The sequence below is a fragment of the Neoarius graeffei genome, chromosome 2 (assembly GCF_027579695.1).
Source record: "Neoarius graeffei isolate fNeoGra1 chromosome 2, fNeoGra1.pri, whole genome shotgun sequence".
NCBI lineage: Eukaryota > Metazoa > Chordata > Actinopteri > Siluriformes > Ariidae > Neoarius > Neoarius graeffei.
Genome location: NC_083570.1, coordinates 114,382,766 through 114,398,441, shown reverse-complemented (window position 1 = coordinate 114,398,441; position 15,676 = coordinate 114,382,766). Strand labels below are relative to the sequence as shown.

Below are 15,676 nucleotides of genomic sequence, written 5' to 3'. Positions count from 1 at the left end.
CCATTGTTGACGTGGCTGTTTGGAGCCGTGGCCACAAGGTCTCCGGTGCCTGTCATGGTGGCAATCCCCGAACCTGGTGGTGGACACCGGAAGTAAGGGATGCCATCAAGCTGAAGGAGGTGTCCTATCGGGCCATGTTCACCTCCGGGTTTCCTGAGGCAGCTGATGGGTATTGGCAGGCCAGGCATGCCACAACTCGGGCAGTGGTGGAGGCAAAAACTCGGAACTTGGAGGAGTTTGGTGAGGCCATGGAGGAGGACTATTGGTCGGCCTCAAAGAAATTCTGGCAAACCGTCCTGCACCTGAGGAGGGGGAAGCAGTACTCTGCCAACACTTTACAGTGCGGGTGGGGAGCTGTTGACCTCAACTGGGGATATTGTCGGGCGGTAGAAGGAATACTTTGAGGATCTCCTCAATCCCACTGTCATGTCTTCCATTGAGGAAGCAGCGGCTGATGACTCAGAGGTAGACTCATCCATTACCCAAGCTGAAGTCACTGAGGTGGTTTGCAAGCTCCTCAGTGGCAAGGCACTGTGGTGTGGATTAGATCCGCCCTGAGTATTTCAAGTCTCTGTATATTGTGGGGCTGTCTTGGCTGACACGCCTCTGCAACATCGCGTGGCGGTTGGGGACAGTGCCTCTGGAGTGGCAGACTGTGGTGGTGGTCCCTTTTTTTAAGAAAGGGGACTGGAGAGGACTTCCGGTCTGCTTCTCTACTCCCTCACGCTGCTGCTCCGCAGAAATGGGAGATATACCCGAGAGAGACATTTGGAGATTTCCAAATTTGTTTGGAGAATTTGGGAGAAATTTGTTGGAAATTTGTTGGAGATGTATCACATTCTTCAACATAGATGTGCCAGAAAGTTCCAGGTTTACATTACCCAGGCAATGCCGGGGAAATGGACAACAAAAAACGACGAGAGCTGTGTTGCTAAATCTGAAGCCAAAACACCGCAGCGGGATCCCTTAGTGGAGCCCTCGCTGGTCGCCCTCCCCTTACTGTTAGGCACCATATCCAGGATTAATACAAGGAAACGGGGAACATGGAAGATGATATTTTTACTATGTCCACATTTAAGGAACTATTAGACCATCAGAAGGAGTTATTCACAAATATGATCGAGCTTCAAGAGAAAAACTTTCAAACTTTCCTAGAAACAATCCTGAAATCAACAAACAAGAGACTTGACTGCCTTGTTAAGGAAGTACAAGAAATAAGAGATAGCTTCCAGTACTCTCAGAAGGACATAGAAGAAGGGAAATCATCAAGCTCACAGCAAGAACAGAGGATTAAGGAAATTGAAACACAACTCTCCCAACTCAAGGCTGACTCTACAACAAGTGTCAACTAAATGGATTATCTAGAGAACCAATCAAGATGCAACAATCTCCTCATCAATGGAATTCCCGACTCAAAGGAGGAAAGCTGGGAGGAAAGTGAACAAAAAGTAAGAGATATACTCAAGGAGAAGCTCAAATTAGACCCATGCAAAATTGAGATTGAATGGGCACATAGAAATGGCAGGTTCCAGCAAGGTGGAAGTCCACGACCTATTGTCGCCAAGCTCCTAAGTTATAAGGATAGACTGTCGGTCTTGCAGAGAGCAAAAAAACTTGAAAGAACAGGTATCTATATCAATGAAGATTTTTCTGACGTTGTTCGCCAGAAACGAAAGAACCTCCTACCTGAGATGCGGTCAGCAAGAGAGTGTGGAAACATTGAATTCCTCAGATATGACTGCCTTGTCGTCCATCCTCCCAAACCCCTTTTCCACCAAATCAGTTCCAGGGCTGGTTCGGGGCCAGTGCTGGTGCTGGTTCACAACTCGTTCAACTTGCAAGCCAGCTGAGAACCAGTTTGCTTTTCCATAGCTCGCGGTGCTAAGGGAAGACATGTCATTACATCGCTGTATACGTCAGTTACGTCGCTGTATACGTCATTATGTCGCTGTATATGTCAGTTACGTCGCTACATTTGCATAAACCTTGGCACGAATATTGAAGCAAAAACAACATGGAAGAAGCAGCAGCAGCAACAACAACAATAATAACTAGACCGGACAATTCCCCGGGGGAAATTGTGAGAGGATGCAGTGCGCGAAGCAATCCGGTCACGCATGTTTGCTGGCCGTGAATGTGTGACCTGCTATGATGTTTCAATGCAATGATTATGTGTGTGCTTGAGACAGCAGCCTCCCCCCCGCTCCCTCACTGCTCCCAGTCGGGATGGCGACGGGCCTGAGAAAGCACAGAGTCACACAAAATCTTGTCAATTTTTGGCTGTTTTCTGCTCAGGACCAGGACTCGAACAATGACAAATAACTCGACAACGAAAGCAGCTATTCACAAAATTCTTTCACAGTGAGTGCTAGAAGGGTCTCCTGAATAAAATGATGTAATTTTTTGTCTGTAGTGTTAAAAATTAGAGACTTTTCTGTCACTTTTATAATGGGTGTCAATGAGCTAAGACACACAAGGTCTTGAATTTTGTGCTGTGTTTTACTACGGAACAGGCCTCGAACAATGACAAATAACTCGACAACGGAAGCAGCTATTCACAAAATTCTTTCACAGTGAGCGCTAGAAGGGTCTCCTGAATAAAATTATCTATTTTTTTGTCTGAAGTGTTAAAAATAATGATACTAGAGCGATTTAAAAATGACTGACTTTTCTCTCACGTTTATAATGGGTGTCAATGAGGCCTGTCAGCTGCCCTATCCTCAGTTTGACGCTTGTCATTCAAAAACTGTAAATCCTATCGTTGAGGTAGACACATTGTGTGAATCAGGACAAGTTTTACTACTACTTTTGTGAAAATCATGTCTGTAGAGTGAAATTTGTGGCTGAAAACACAGTTTAAGCGAGAAAGTTTGAGCTTTATTTTCAACCTCTCTCCACTCTAAGTTAACGACCTTCACTGGTGTGTAACGCAATAGACACCCATTCAAAAGCCGGATTTTCTCCCAGAACCCACATGGCGTTTGAGCCGGGACTGATCCGAAAGTGTAGAACCTAGCAGAAAAGTTGAATGCCAGATCCACAGAGGAGAAGTTTTCCTACGTTTTAGAGTTTGAATCACGTCTCTAGTTTAAAGCATGCCAGAGCAGCGGATGTTTGAAAAACGTTGAAAAAGTGCTTTTTTTCAATTAATTCCATAGAAATGAATGGGGTTTTTTTCAACGATTTTTTCGCGACGTAGTCGCGAAAAAATCGTATTCTGTAGAGAAAAGTAATAGCATAGCGAGTCCGATCAAGCCGCACGTTTTGATGTATTGTTTGTCTGTGTGCGACGTACGGTTAATGAGTTATTCAAAATCAAAATTTGCGTAGGAATAATAAATATAAGAAGAAGAAGAAACACGTAGAAGAACAATAGTTGCAGTGCTTTGCACTGCATCCTAATAATGGCTGACTTCGCGTTTGTACAGCTGCTGCTTCTTGTCACTTAAAAATGGCGATCTTTCGTGGTCTTGTTATTGTTGTCGGTCTTAACAACTCCGCCCCCCCGCTGATGTAAGCGGTTCTTTCCTCTGGTCCAGCAGAGAGTTGGTGCTAGCTTGGAACTGGTTTTTCTGGCCCCAGAGCCAGTTCTTTGTCAGTGGAAACAGAAAACCCGGTTCCAAACTAAGCACTGGCCCTGAACCAGCCCTGGAACTGCTTTGGTGGAAAAGGGGCACCAGAGGCCCACCCAGAAGTGTTAATGCTTAAGATGTCTAGTCGCAACAAAATGGTTACAGCATCACTTTTTAGTATATTACCTGAAACAAACTATGGACCCTATAACTTCACAACTATGACAAATGTCTTGTCCTAAGTGCAAGAAAGTAGTACACTCCCATAATAATGCAACAATTTGCTCCTGCTGTATGAAAATATTTCATAAGAAATGTACCCCAGTTACCAAGTTGAATCAGAGGCACTGGACAACATGGATCTGTAAGTACTATAGCGATCTTTTTCCCTTTTCACATATGGAGGATAGCGAATTATGCACGCACTTAAATAACTTCAATAGTACAATGTATAATTATGAAGATTGTAACTTGATTTTTAATCCCTTCATGCTTGACACTGAAAAGGAAACAAGCTTCACTGACAGCTGGGATCCCGATTTAAATTTTTATAGTAACATCTTAGATTCAAATATGGATACTCCATGTGAATACGAGTCTGAAAATTTGTTTAACACCTTGTGTACGAAGCAAGGTCATGATACTCACGCTTTCTCAACTTTACATCTAAATATCAGAAGTCTTCCTCAAAATCATGACAATTTAATTAACTATTTATCTACCCTTAATCATGAATTCTCTATCATTGGGCTATCTGAAACATGGCTTAATCAAAGTACATCACAACTTTATGACTTTCCAAACGATACCTTAGTGCATTGTTGTAGATCAAACAGAGTTGGTGGGGGAGTATCTCTTCTTATCCGAGAAAATATAGAGTTCATACAAAGGGATGATCTAACTATACATACACATGAGGAAAATGTAGAATCCCTTTTTATGGAACTTCCAGCATTCTCCTCTCCCACTGTAAAAAATTTGATATTAGGATGTGTATACCGACTGCCTGACACTGATATTAAGGACTTTACTAGTCATCTTGCAACAACATTAGATGCAATAAATAAGGAAGGAAAAACATGTTTACTTCTTTTTGATTTTGATATAGATCTGCTCAAAAATGAGTCATACACTAACTGCTGATTTTCTAAATATGTTGTTCTCGTGCAGCATTTATCCCACCATCTCAAAACCAACAAGAATAACTAATAAATCAGCTACCTTAATAGACAATATCATAAACTCGTTGACTGAATCGTACACATCAGGCGTGCTTGTAATAGATACTTCTGACCATATTTTACATCATAAAGTGTAAAAGTAGGGTGAATAAAACTAAAAGTCAGAAAAGTCGTTCACACAAATTTACTAGTTCTAATATTACAAAATTCAAAAATCTAATAGTGGCAGAAACGTGGACAACTTTTACAATCACACAAACGCAAATGATGCCTCCAATCATTTTATTCATGTCTTCACTTCTCTTTTTGAAAGATGTTTCCCTATCGTTACTCATTCCAGATTTAATGTAGACAGAAACAAACCTTGGTTCACTCCTGCTCTACACAAATCATCCATTAAGAAAAATAAACTGCATAAAAAATACCTAAAAAATTCTAATCCAACTTCTTTCGGATATCCAAAATAAATTATTATCATAAAAAATTTAAAGATACAACAAATAACATAAGTAACACATGGAAATTGATAAACGAGCTTCTCAATAAAAAAAAAGAAGTCGAATGTTCTTCCCAACAAACTTTATGAAGGTACATCTGAAATATCCAACCCGCAAGAGATACTCGATAGTTTCAACAACTTTTTTGTTAATATTGGACCCTCCCTAGCAAAAAAAATTGACAAGAGTGATTTTTCTCCTTTATCTTTCATTAGTGACGTCTACGCATCTTTTAGCTCCTTTGAAATACCTACTATATCCAAAATTCAAAACATTATTTGTAATCTTAAGGCTTCAGCTCCAGGTAATGACGAATTAAGCACCTCTTTAATAAAGCAAGTCAGCATCACAATATTAGAGCCCCTCACACATATTCTTAAAATGTCTTTGGAGACTGGTATAGTCCCAAATGATTTAAAGATAGCAAAAGTCATACCTCTTTAAATCTGGAGACCCCTGTTTATTGTCAAATTACCGGCCAATATCTATCTTGCCGGTCTTTTCAAAGGTTCTTGAGAAATTAGTATACAAAAGAATGTTGCAACACCTGGAAGAGAATAGCATACTTCACGAACAGCAATATGGATTCTGAAAACATCACTCAATGTACATGACCCTCTTGAATTTAGTAGATAAAATCACCTTGGCTATAGAAAAGAATGAATTCACCATTGGAGTTTTTTTTTTTGATCTATCGAAGGCCTTCGATACGGTGGACCACGAAATATTGATGGAGAAACTTAACTGTTATGGTTTTCATGGCTATGTTTTCACCTGGTTAAAAGATTACTTATCAAATAGAAAACAGTATGTTTCCAATAATATATATTCTTCAAATACAAAACCAATCTTCTGTGGCATCACGCAAGGTTCTATTCTGGGTCCCCTGTTATTTCTCATCTATATCAACGATTTAGCTTATGTATCTGATAAAATACATGCACTATTATTTGCAGATGACACTAACTTATTTACATCACACTCAAATCTTGATGTATTAGTAAGTAGAATGAATTGCAAATTAGATAAAATAAACAAATGGTTCCAAGCAAATAAATTGTCCTTAAATGTTAAGAAAACAAATTTTATTATTTTTATGGGGAAGAATAAAAAATACAATAAAGGAAATGTAAAAATAGCTATTAACAACATACCCATTGATCAAGTAACGCGCACACGTTTTTTAGGTGTCACCATTGATGAAAAACTTACTTCGAAAAAACATATCGACCTTATTTGCCAAAAAATTTATAAAAACATAGGTATCATCAGAAAAATTGCAAATCTGCTATCTTCGAAAACATTCATCATACTATACTATAGTTTGATATATCCCTATCTAGCATATTGTAACATAGTATGGGCTAGTACATACTCTACTTCACTAAAGCCACTACTCCTTCTTCAAAAACACTTCGTCCGGATCGTTTCAAATGTCTTGTACACATTCCCTTTCGCATCGTTGTTTAGTAATTTAAAAGTAATAACTGTATACGATATAAACAAGCTACAAATGTATCTTTTTGTCCATAAAATAATTAACTATAGTTCTTCTATACCAAATCAATTTAAGGGTCTTTTTAACTACAACTCAGATTTTCACCAATACAGTACAAGGCAGCGGAAAAATTTGAAACAGATCCAAGTAAAAACCCAGCAACAAATGTTCTCCATGATGTTCAGGTGCCCACAAATTTGGAATAGTTCAAATCGGAATTTACAGCTCTGCAAATCATTATCCATCTTAAAGAACATGCTAAAAAAAATTCTCTACTACACAAGCAGTCATTTACCTAATTTCTTATTCATTTTTTTTAAATTTCTTCCTTATATCTTGGTTGTATTTCTTAAGTTGTTGTATTTTTTGTTTAGTTATTATTTATCAAATTGATATCACTGGCTTGTTAACTTAGGTGCCGAATTTTCACTAATTAGTCATTTGTTATTTCTTTACTTATTACTTTCATTAATTTACTTAATATTAGTTATTATATATTTATTTGTTATCATTTAGTTATGGTTATTAGTTGTTGTTTTAGTCTTTTGTTTCATCACCTTTAGTTATTATAATTAATCTGTTGTAATAATAAGAAACATGGGGAAGGACTTTTATAGACCTTATTGGTCTCCACCTTCCCCAGCACAATCCAAATGTATTTTGTTTAGATGTCTTTATGTATTGTTTTTATTTGTGCGAAATAAAGAAAAAAAAGAGTGCGCACCAATTATAGGGGAAATCACACTTCTCAGCCTCCCAGGGAAGGTTTACTCCAGGGTACTGGAGAGGAGAATTCGGCCAATAGTCGAATCTCGGATCCAGGAGGAACAATGTGGTTTTCGTCCTGGTCGTGGAACACTGGACCAGCTCTATACCCTTCATAGGGTGATCAAGGGGGGTTCATGGGAGTTTGCCCAACCAGTCCACATGTGCTTTGTGGATCTGGAGAAGGCATTTGACCATGTCCCTCGTGGTATTCTGTGGGGGGTGCTTTGAGAGTATGGGGTTTGGGGCTCTTTGCTAAGGGCTGTCCGGTCCCTGTACGAACGGAGCAGGAGTCTGGTTCGCATTGCCAGCAGTAAGTCAGACCTGTTCCCAGTGCATGTTGGACTCCAGCAGGGCTGCCCTTTGTCACCAGTTCTGTTCATAATTTTTATGGACAGAATTTCTAGGTGCAACCAGGGGCCAGAGGGAATCCTGATGGGAACCACAGGATTTCATCTCTGCTTTTTACGGATGATGTTGTCCTGTTGGCTTCTTCAAACCAGGACCCTCAGCATGCACTGGGGTGGTTTGCAGTCAAGTGTGAAGTGGCTGGGATGAGAATCAGCACCTCCAAGTCCGAGGCCATGGTTCTCTACCTGAAAAGGGTGGCTTGCCCTCTCCAGGTTGATGGAGAAGTCCTGCCTCAAGTGGAGGAGTTTAAGTATCTAGGGATCTTGTTCATGAGTGAGGGAAGGATGGAGCATGAGATCGACAGGCAGATCAGTGCAGCCTCTGCAGTGATGCGGTCATGATGAAGAAGGAGCTGAGCCAAAAGGTGAAGCTCTCGATTTACCGGTCGATCTACGTTCCGACTCTCACCTATGGAATTGAGCTTTGGGTAATGACTGAAAGAACAAGATTGCGGATACAAGTGGCCAAAATGAGTTTCCTTCACAGGGTGGCTGGGTGCTCCCTTAGAGATAGGGTGAGAAGCACAATTACTCGGGAGGAGCTCAGAGTAGAGCCGCTGCTCCTCCATATTGAGAGGAATCAGCTGAGGTGGCTCGGGCATCCCTTTCAGATGCCCCCTGGATGCCTCCCTGGGGAGGAGGCCCTGGGGAAGACCCAGGACATGCTCGAAGGACTATGTCTCTCGGCTGGCCTGGGAATGCCTCGGTGTTCTTCCCAAGGAGCTGGCCGAGCTGTCTGGGGAGAGGAAAGTTTGGGCTTCCATGCTCAGACTGCTGCCTCCACGACCCAGCTCTGGATAAGCGGATGAGATGAAATGAGATGAGAGGAGATATTTTTGTCTTGTTGAATTAACTGGTTTCTCTTTATGTACCTTTAGGATTTGTGTGAAAATCTGATGTTTTAGGTCATATTTGTTCAGAAATATAGAAAATTCTCAAGGGCTCACAAACTTTCAAGCACCACTGAATATTCATCTTCAGCCATCTTCAGTCCTGCAGGTTTTGTGCCAAAATAAATTGGTATTTTCAGCTGTTCATGAGTTATTCTATGAAACCGGTGCCATTTGTGTCTGCAACGTTTGATGACATGCATAAGGCGCCAAAAATGTGACAAATTGTGTTTCCAAACTGGGAAATTATTAACTAAAGTGTTCTTGAGAAAATACTATTTTTAAAGATTAAAATACAATTATTCAATTATTTTTCATTCGTCCATGGCCATTTTCACATGTCCCTATTGACCAACATAAGATTAGCATCTAAAACATCACCAAATAAATGTTCCATTTTTGTCAAACCTATATTATTTTCAGAATTATGTGTCCCTGTTTACATAAGATATTTCTATTCAAATAAAAAAATGTATATTTTGAAAAAAGTTTATGATTTGTATGCGTCCCTCTTTTTAATTCATCACCCCATCATACTAACTTATTTTGTCTATAAGTAATGGACAGTTGCTTTAGATTAGATCACCAAGAGGAAGTGACATCATTTGAGCCATTGAAGCAACAAGAAGCAAAAGCAGGCAAGTTCTGACTTTCATTTTTGTTGTTTATTTGCTGCTTGTTTATGTTGCACCAGGTCCATCATGCTCAAGCCAACCACCCTGTGATGCAAAAAAACCCTGATTTATTATAGTTGTTACACAATTAATGCAAAGAAAATTCAATTTCAAATTGAATGCACCCTGTATTTCCTGGAGAGGAGTTGGACTCTCTTCTATGCTGGAGTTGCCAAGAGTGAGTGGCTCTGGGCAGGGGTGGGGCTATTGGTAGCCCCCCAGTTTGGTTTGCTAACATCGGAGTTCTCCCCAGTAAATGAGAGGGTCATTTCCCTGCGCCTTCGGGTTGGGGAACAGTCTCTGACTATCATCTGGGCTTATGTGCCAAATGGTAGTTCAGAGCACCCGGCCTTCTTGGAGTCCTTGAGTGGGGTGCTAGACAGTGCACCACAAGGGGACTCCATTGTTTTACTGGGGGACTTCAATGCTCACATACATGGGCAATGACAGTGAGACCTGGAGAAACGGCCTGTCTGATCTGAACTTGAGTGGTGTTCAGTTGTTGGACTTTTGTGCCATGCACGTGGGGCAGTGGGAGTGTGGCCAAGCAGCAGTCTGTGAATGCAGGGCGGGGTCAGGGAAGGTAAGTGGCTAAGTCATTCCACCTGCTGTCAAATAATGTGTGTGTAATGTGTGTGTGTGTGTGTGTGTGTGTGAGAAACATCTTCACCCTAAAAGCAATTAAACTAAATCATAATTTAAGTTGAAAGTGAAGACTATTCAGACCCTCCAGGATTTCGCGATTTGCAACTTCAACGCAAATTCAACCAATCCCCGTGAATTCAGGGCGGTGTTGCAATTATATCCAATCACCACAACTTTCCCGCAAATTTGACCAATCGTTGGCGTCGTCTTGAGGTGATGTCGACAAACTACCTTCCGGCTTACTTCCAGTGTTGCCAGAATGGGCCGTTTCAAGTGCATTTTGGTGGGTTTTGAACATATTTTGGGCTGGAAAACGTCAGCAGTATCTGGCAACACTGCTTACTTCCGTGTTTCCGTTCAAGAGAAGCAGCATGTGTGAGTCAGTGTTTATGTAGGCTTAAATTCTGTTACTGAAAGTGTGTTATGTTTACAGTGAAGGACTGTGTGCACTTTACATTATTTTTTTACTTAATACAAGAAATTAATGGATGCCAACATTTTTGCCAAAATGGTATTTTATTTTCCATTGTTTAGGCAGCTTCAGCATCATACTGTGAGATTCTGTTCAATTTTTTTTTCTTCTCTGAAGCCTGAGCCATTTATATTATTAGTTTATAATTATTGTTTAATTTAGTCTTCAGGAGAGACTGCCTGCACACAGTACTAGTATTAATATTTTTTTTTTCTTACATGAAAGCTGAGGCATTTATATTATATTTTAAGGTAACTTCATGTTGTGCTGTGAGGTTCTATGCACTTTAACTTTTGAACCAACAGGTGCATTTGGATAAGTAAAGCCTATTTTTCTGCATTTTTGTAGTCCTGGTAATCTTTTATATTGGTAAAGTTGTTTATCGGACCATTTCTCAGTGTCTTTGTTCTTTTAATCAATAGTTTTTCAGTAATAACTTAATATTTAACATATCACTCAATTTTAATCACAAAAAGAGAAAATTGCAACAATTTCTCGCAACTTTCACTTCCTCCCGCAATGTAATCGCAACAAAAACCTAAAAAACACTGCAACTTTCATCACAATTTTTTTTGGAAAAACCCCTGCAACATCAGACATTTTAGCCCACAACAATCACAAAAAAGGCCCGCAAAATCCTGGGGGGACTGACTATTTGGAGCTGCAACAGATTTCATTTATTTGTCATCATTTCTCTTCGTTGTTGCGCCATCTCAGGTGCTGTGGAAAGTTCCAGAAAAGGAATGTTGACACAATGACATGCTTGTTCCTTTTCAGGTTTGCTTCCTCAACGCAGCATTATGGCTTCCCTTTAACCAGCCTAATTTAGTTCAATTCAATCAAGTTAACTATACCAGCAAGAAAACGCACCAACTGGAATATAAAAACAACCCAGCATGTTGTAGATACAGTGGGGCAAAAAAGTATTTAGTCAGTCACCAATTGTGCAAGTTCTCCCACTTAAAAAGATGAGAGGCCTGTAATTTTCGTCATAGGTATACCTCAACTATGAGACACAAAATGAGAAAAAAAAATCCAGAAAATCACATTGTCTGATTTTTAAAGAATTTATTTGCAAATTATGGTGGAAAATAAGTATTTGGTCAATAACAAAAGTTCATCTCAATACTTTGTTATTTACCCTTTGTTGGCAACGACAGAGGTCAAACGCTTTCTGTAAGTCTTCACAAGGTTTTCACACACTGTTGCTGGTATTTTGGCCCATTCCTCCATGCAGATCTCCTCTAGAGCAGTGATGTTTTGGGGCTGTCGCTGGGCAACACAGACTTTCAACTCCCTCCAAAGATTTTCTATGGGGTTGAGATCTGGAGACTGGCTAGGCCACTCCAGGACCTTGAAATGCTTCTTACGAAACCGCTCCTTCATTGCCTGGGCGGTGTGTTTGGGATCATTGTCATGCTGAAAGACCCAGCCACGTTTCATCATCAATGCCCTTGCTGATGGAAGGAGGTTTTCACTCAAAACCTCACAATACATGGCCCCATTCATTCTTTCCTTTACACGGATCAGTCGTCCTGGTCCCTTTGCAGAAAAACAGCCCTAAAGCATGATGTTTCCACCCCCATGCTTCACAGTAGGTAGGGTGTTCTTTGGATGCAACTCAGCGTTCTTTCTCCTCCAAACACGACAAGTTGAGTTTTTACCAAAAAGTTCTATTTTGGTTTCATCGGACCATATGACATTCTCCCAATCCTCTTCTGGATCATCCAAATGCTCTCTAGCAAACTTCAGATGGGCCTGGACATGTACTGGCTTAAGCAGGGGGACACGTCTGGCACTGCAGGATTTGAGTCCCTGGTGGCGTAGTGTGTTACTGATGGTAGCCTTTGTTACTTTGGTCCCAGCTCTCTGCAGGTCATTCACTAGGTCCCCCCGTGTGGTTCTGGGATTTTTGCTCACCATTCTTGTGATCATTTTGACCCCAAGGGGGGAGATCTTGCGTGGAGCCCCAGATTGAGGGAGATTATCAGTGGTCTTGTATGTCTTCCATTTTCTAATAATTGCTCCCACAGTTGATTTCTTCACACCAAGCTGCTTGCCTATTGCAGATTCAGTCTTCCCAGCCTGGTGCAGGTCTACAATTTTGTTTCTGGTGTCCTTTGACAGCTGTTTGGTCTTGGCCATAGTGGAGTTTGGAGTGTGACTGTTTGAGGTTGTGGACAGGTGTCTTTTATACTGATAACGAGTTCAAACAGGTGCCATTAATACAGGTAACGAGTGGAGGACAGAGGAGCCTCTTAAAGACGTTGTTACAGGTCTGTGAGAGCCAGAAATCTTGCTTGTTTGTAGGTGACCAAATACTTATTTTACTGAGGAATTTACCAATTAATTCATTAAAAATCCTACAATGTTATTTCCTGGATTCTTTCCCCCCATTCTGTCTCTCATAGTTGAAGTGTACCTATGATGAAAATTGCAGGCCTCTCTCATCTTTTTAAGTGGGAGAACTTGCACAATTGGTGGCTGACTAAATACTTTTTTGCCCCACTGTATACATCACACACACACAGATAAGAATAAAAAAAAATAAACAAAAAAGAGCAGTATGGATTAATTAATTCTTACCAGCCACCAGTCAAGTGTGAGAGTGCTAAGATTGCTGTTTCTCCTGCTCATAAGTTTTGGCACCTGGCCGTCATAGCGCTCTGCGAACCATGGATCCTTTTTTATGCACTGCATACATGCACATGTTTTCAACAGAAAGCTATTCCATGAGATGTTCTGACCAAAACTGAAGCGGTACAGTATCAAGCAGGTGACGCACAACAATGCTAAAAATATTAGAATCCTGATGTTCATCTTCCAAATAAATTATTAATTTTCATAAATTAAAATGCACTGATGTCTCTCACGCTCCTGTGTTTAACGTTTGATGTGTTTCCTCCAACTGCATAAGCAAAGGTCACATTTGGTGCTCATGGTTTGTCATGTGCCCCATTAGTGGGTGTGGCCACACTACTACCACTGGTAGATGACACTCTATCCTATTTGTGTGTGTGTGTGCAAATATTCCAAGGAAATGTGAGCAAATGTGCCTTCCAGGTTTAGGTTTATTTATTTAGCACTCATAAGAACAATGCTGCAAGGAGGGAACGAAGCCTGAAGGGCTTGTACAAGAGTTCCACCCCATCAATAATCAGCATCAATCATTATGATGATGGCTAACAAATTGAATGAATGAATGAATGAATGAATTAATTTATTTATTTATTTATTTTATCTCTTTATTTTATTTCAAACATGTTTTAAAAAAATATGTAACTATTTGTACATACAAAGAAAGAAAACGAGAAATTAAAAAATAAATAAATAAAATAACAGAGCTACGACATTACAAAACACTGCACATGGTTCGAAAAAGGAGTGGGAAGCAGTACAATACTTCAAAATTAACCATAATTAACAATAATTAACAATATTTATAACAAATATAACAAAATTAACAATAATTCAAATTAACTTCAAAAAGTAAGGAAACAATGTACAAAATAGTCATTGTAAAATGGAAAATATAGAAACGATACAAAAAAAGAATCTAAGTGAATAATAAGGAGACAAGGTACATGATGAAAAGAAAAATCAAGGATGGATAATAATCATCGAAAAAGGACACACAAAAAGACACAAAACAAATTAAAAAAATAAATAAAAGTGAAGAAGTGAGGCAATGGAGAGGGTAGAGAACAGATGCGATGACTGAAGGATTCATGAAAAGGTAAAATGTATTTTAAGCTGCTTTTTGAAGAGTGAGAGAGAAGATATGGATCTTAATGGGAGAGGTAGTTCATTCCATAGCTTAGGGCCTCTATAAGATATGTTGAATTGATGGTGTGATGTACTAGAAAAGGGTAAGTATAGATTATTATTGTCACTATGTCTTGTGTGATATAAATGGACATCTGATGTGTCGGAAAATAATTTTTGGAAAGTGTCAGGGAGATCTTGTTTTTTGTAAATAAACTTGTGAATGAATAAACATATTTGGTACATATTCAGTTTTTGAATTGGCAATAAAGAATATTTTTTCAAAAAGTGGTGCAGATGGAGCATATCTGTTAGAATATGAAATGAACCTTAGGAACTTCTCCCGAGTCGGAATCCCCAAAGAGATTCTGACTGATCAAGGCACCTCGTTTATGTCACGCACACTTAGCGAACTGTATGGGTTATTGGGAATTAAGCCGATCCGCATCAGCGTTTATCACCCACAAACGGACGGTTTAGTCGAACGGTTCAATCGCACACTCAAGAATATAATTGAAAAGAATGTTCACGAGGATGCACACAATTGGGATAAATGGCTCAAACCCCTGTTATTTGCAGTGCAAGAGGTCCCACAAGCCTCCATGGGGTTCTCCCCATTAGAATTATTATATGGGCGTAAGTCGCGCGGCATCCTAGATGTACAACCCCGATTCCAAAAAAGTTGGGACAAAGTACAAATTGTAAATAAAAACGGAATGCAATAATTTCCAAATCTCAAAAACTGATATTGTATTCACAATAGAACATAGACAACATATCAAATGTCAAAGTGAGACATTTTGAAATTTCATGCCAAATATTGGCTCATTTGAAATTTCATGACAGCAACACATCTCAAAAAAGTTGGGACAGGGGCAATAAGAGGCTGGAAAAGTTAAAGGTACAAAAAAGGAACAGCTGGAGGACCAAATTGCAACTCATTCAGTCAATTGGCAATAGGTCATTAACATGACTGGGTATAAAAAGAGTATCTTGGAGTGGCAGCGGCTCTCAGAAGTAAAGATGGGAAGAGGATCACCAATCCCCCTAATTCTGCGCTGACAAACAGTGGAGCAATATCAGAAAGGAGTTCAACAGTGTAAAATTGCAAAGAGTTTGAACATATCATCATCTACAGTGCATAATATCGTCAAAAGATTCAGAGAATCTGGAAGAATCTCTGTGCGTAAGGGTCAAGGCCGGAAAACCATACTGGGTGCCCGTGATCTTCGGGCCCTTAGATGGTACAGCATCACATACAGGCATGCTTCTGTATTGGAAATCACAAAATGGGCTCAGGAATATTT

General features: G+C 39.8%; 1 protein-coding gene across 2 annotated transcripts in view; it reads right to left on the bottom strand.

The window, feature by feature from the left end:
- Positions 1-13,534, bottom strand: part of LOC132882117 (CMP-N-acetylneuraminate-beta-galactosamide-alpha-2,3-sialyltransferase 2-like) — a 28,888-nt gene extending 15,354 nt beyond the window's left edge. The window contains exon 1 of one of the 2 annotated variants that reach the window (XM_060915380.1): positions 13,191-13,534. In XM_060915380.1, coding sequence (XP_060771363.1) covers positions 13,191-13,424 — 234 coding nt within the window. In that variant the 5' untranslated portion in view covers positions 13,425-13,534. The remainder of the gene's footprint in view (positions 1-13,190) is intronic. The other variant, XM_060915381.1, reaches the window with a different exon arrangement.
- Between the last annotated feature and the right edge of the window lie 2,142 nt (positions 13,535-15,676).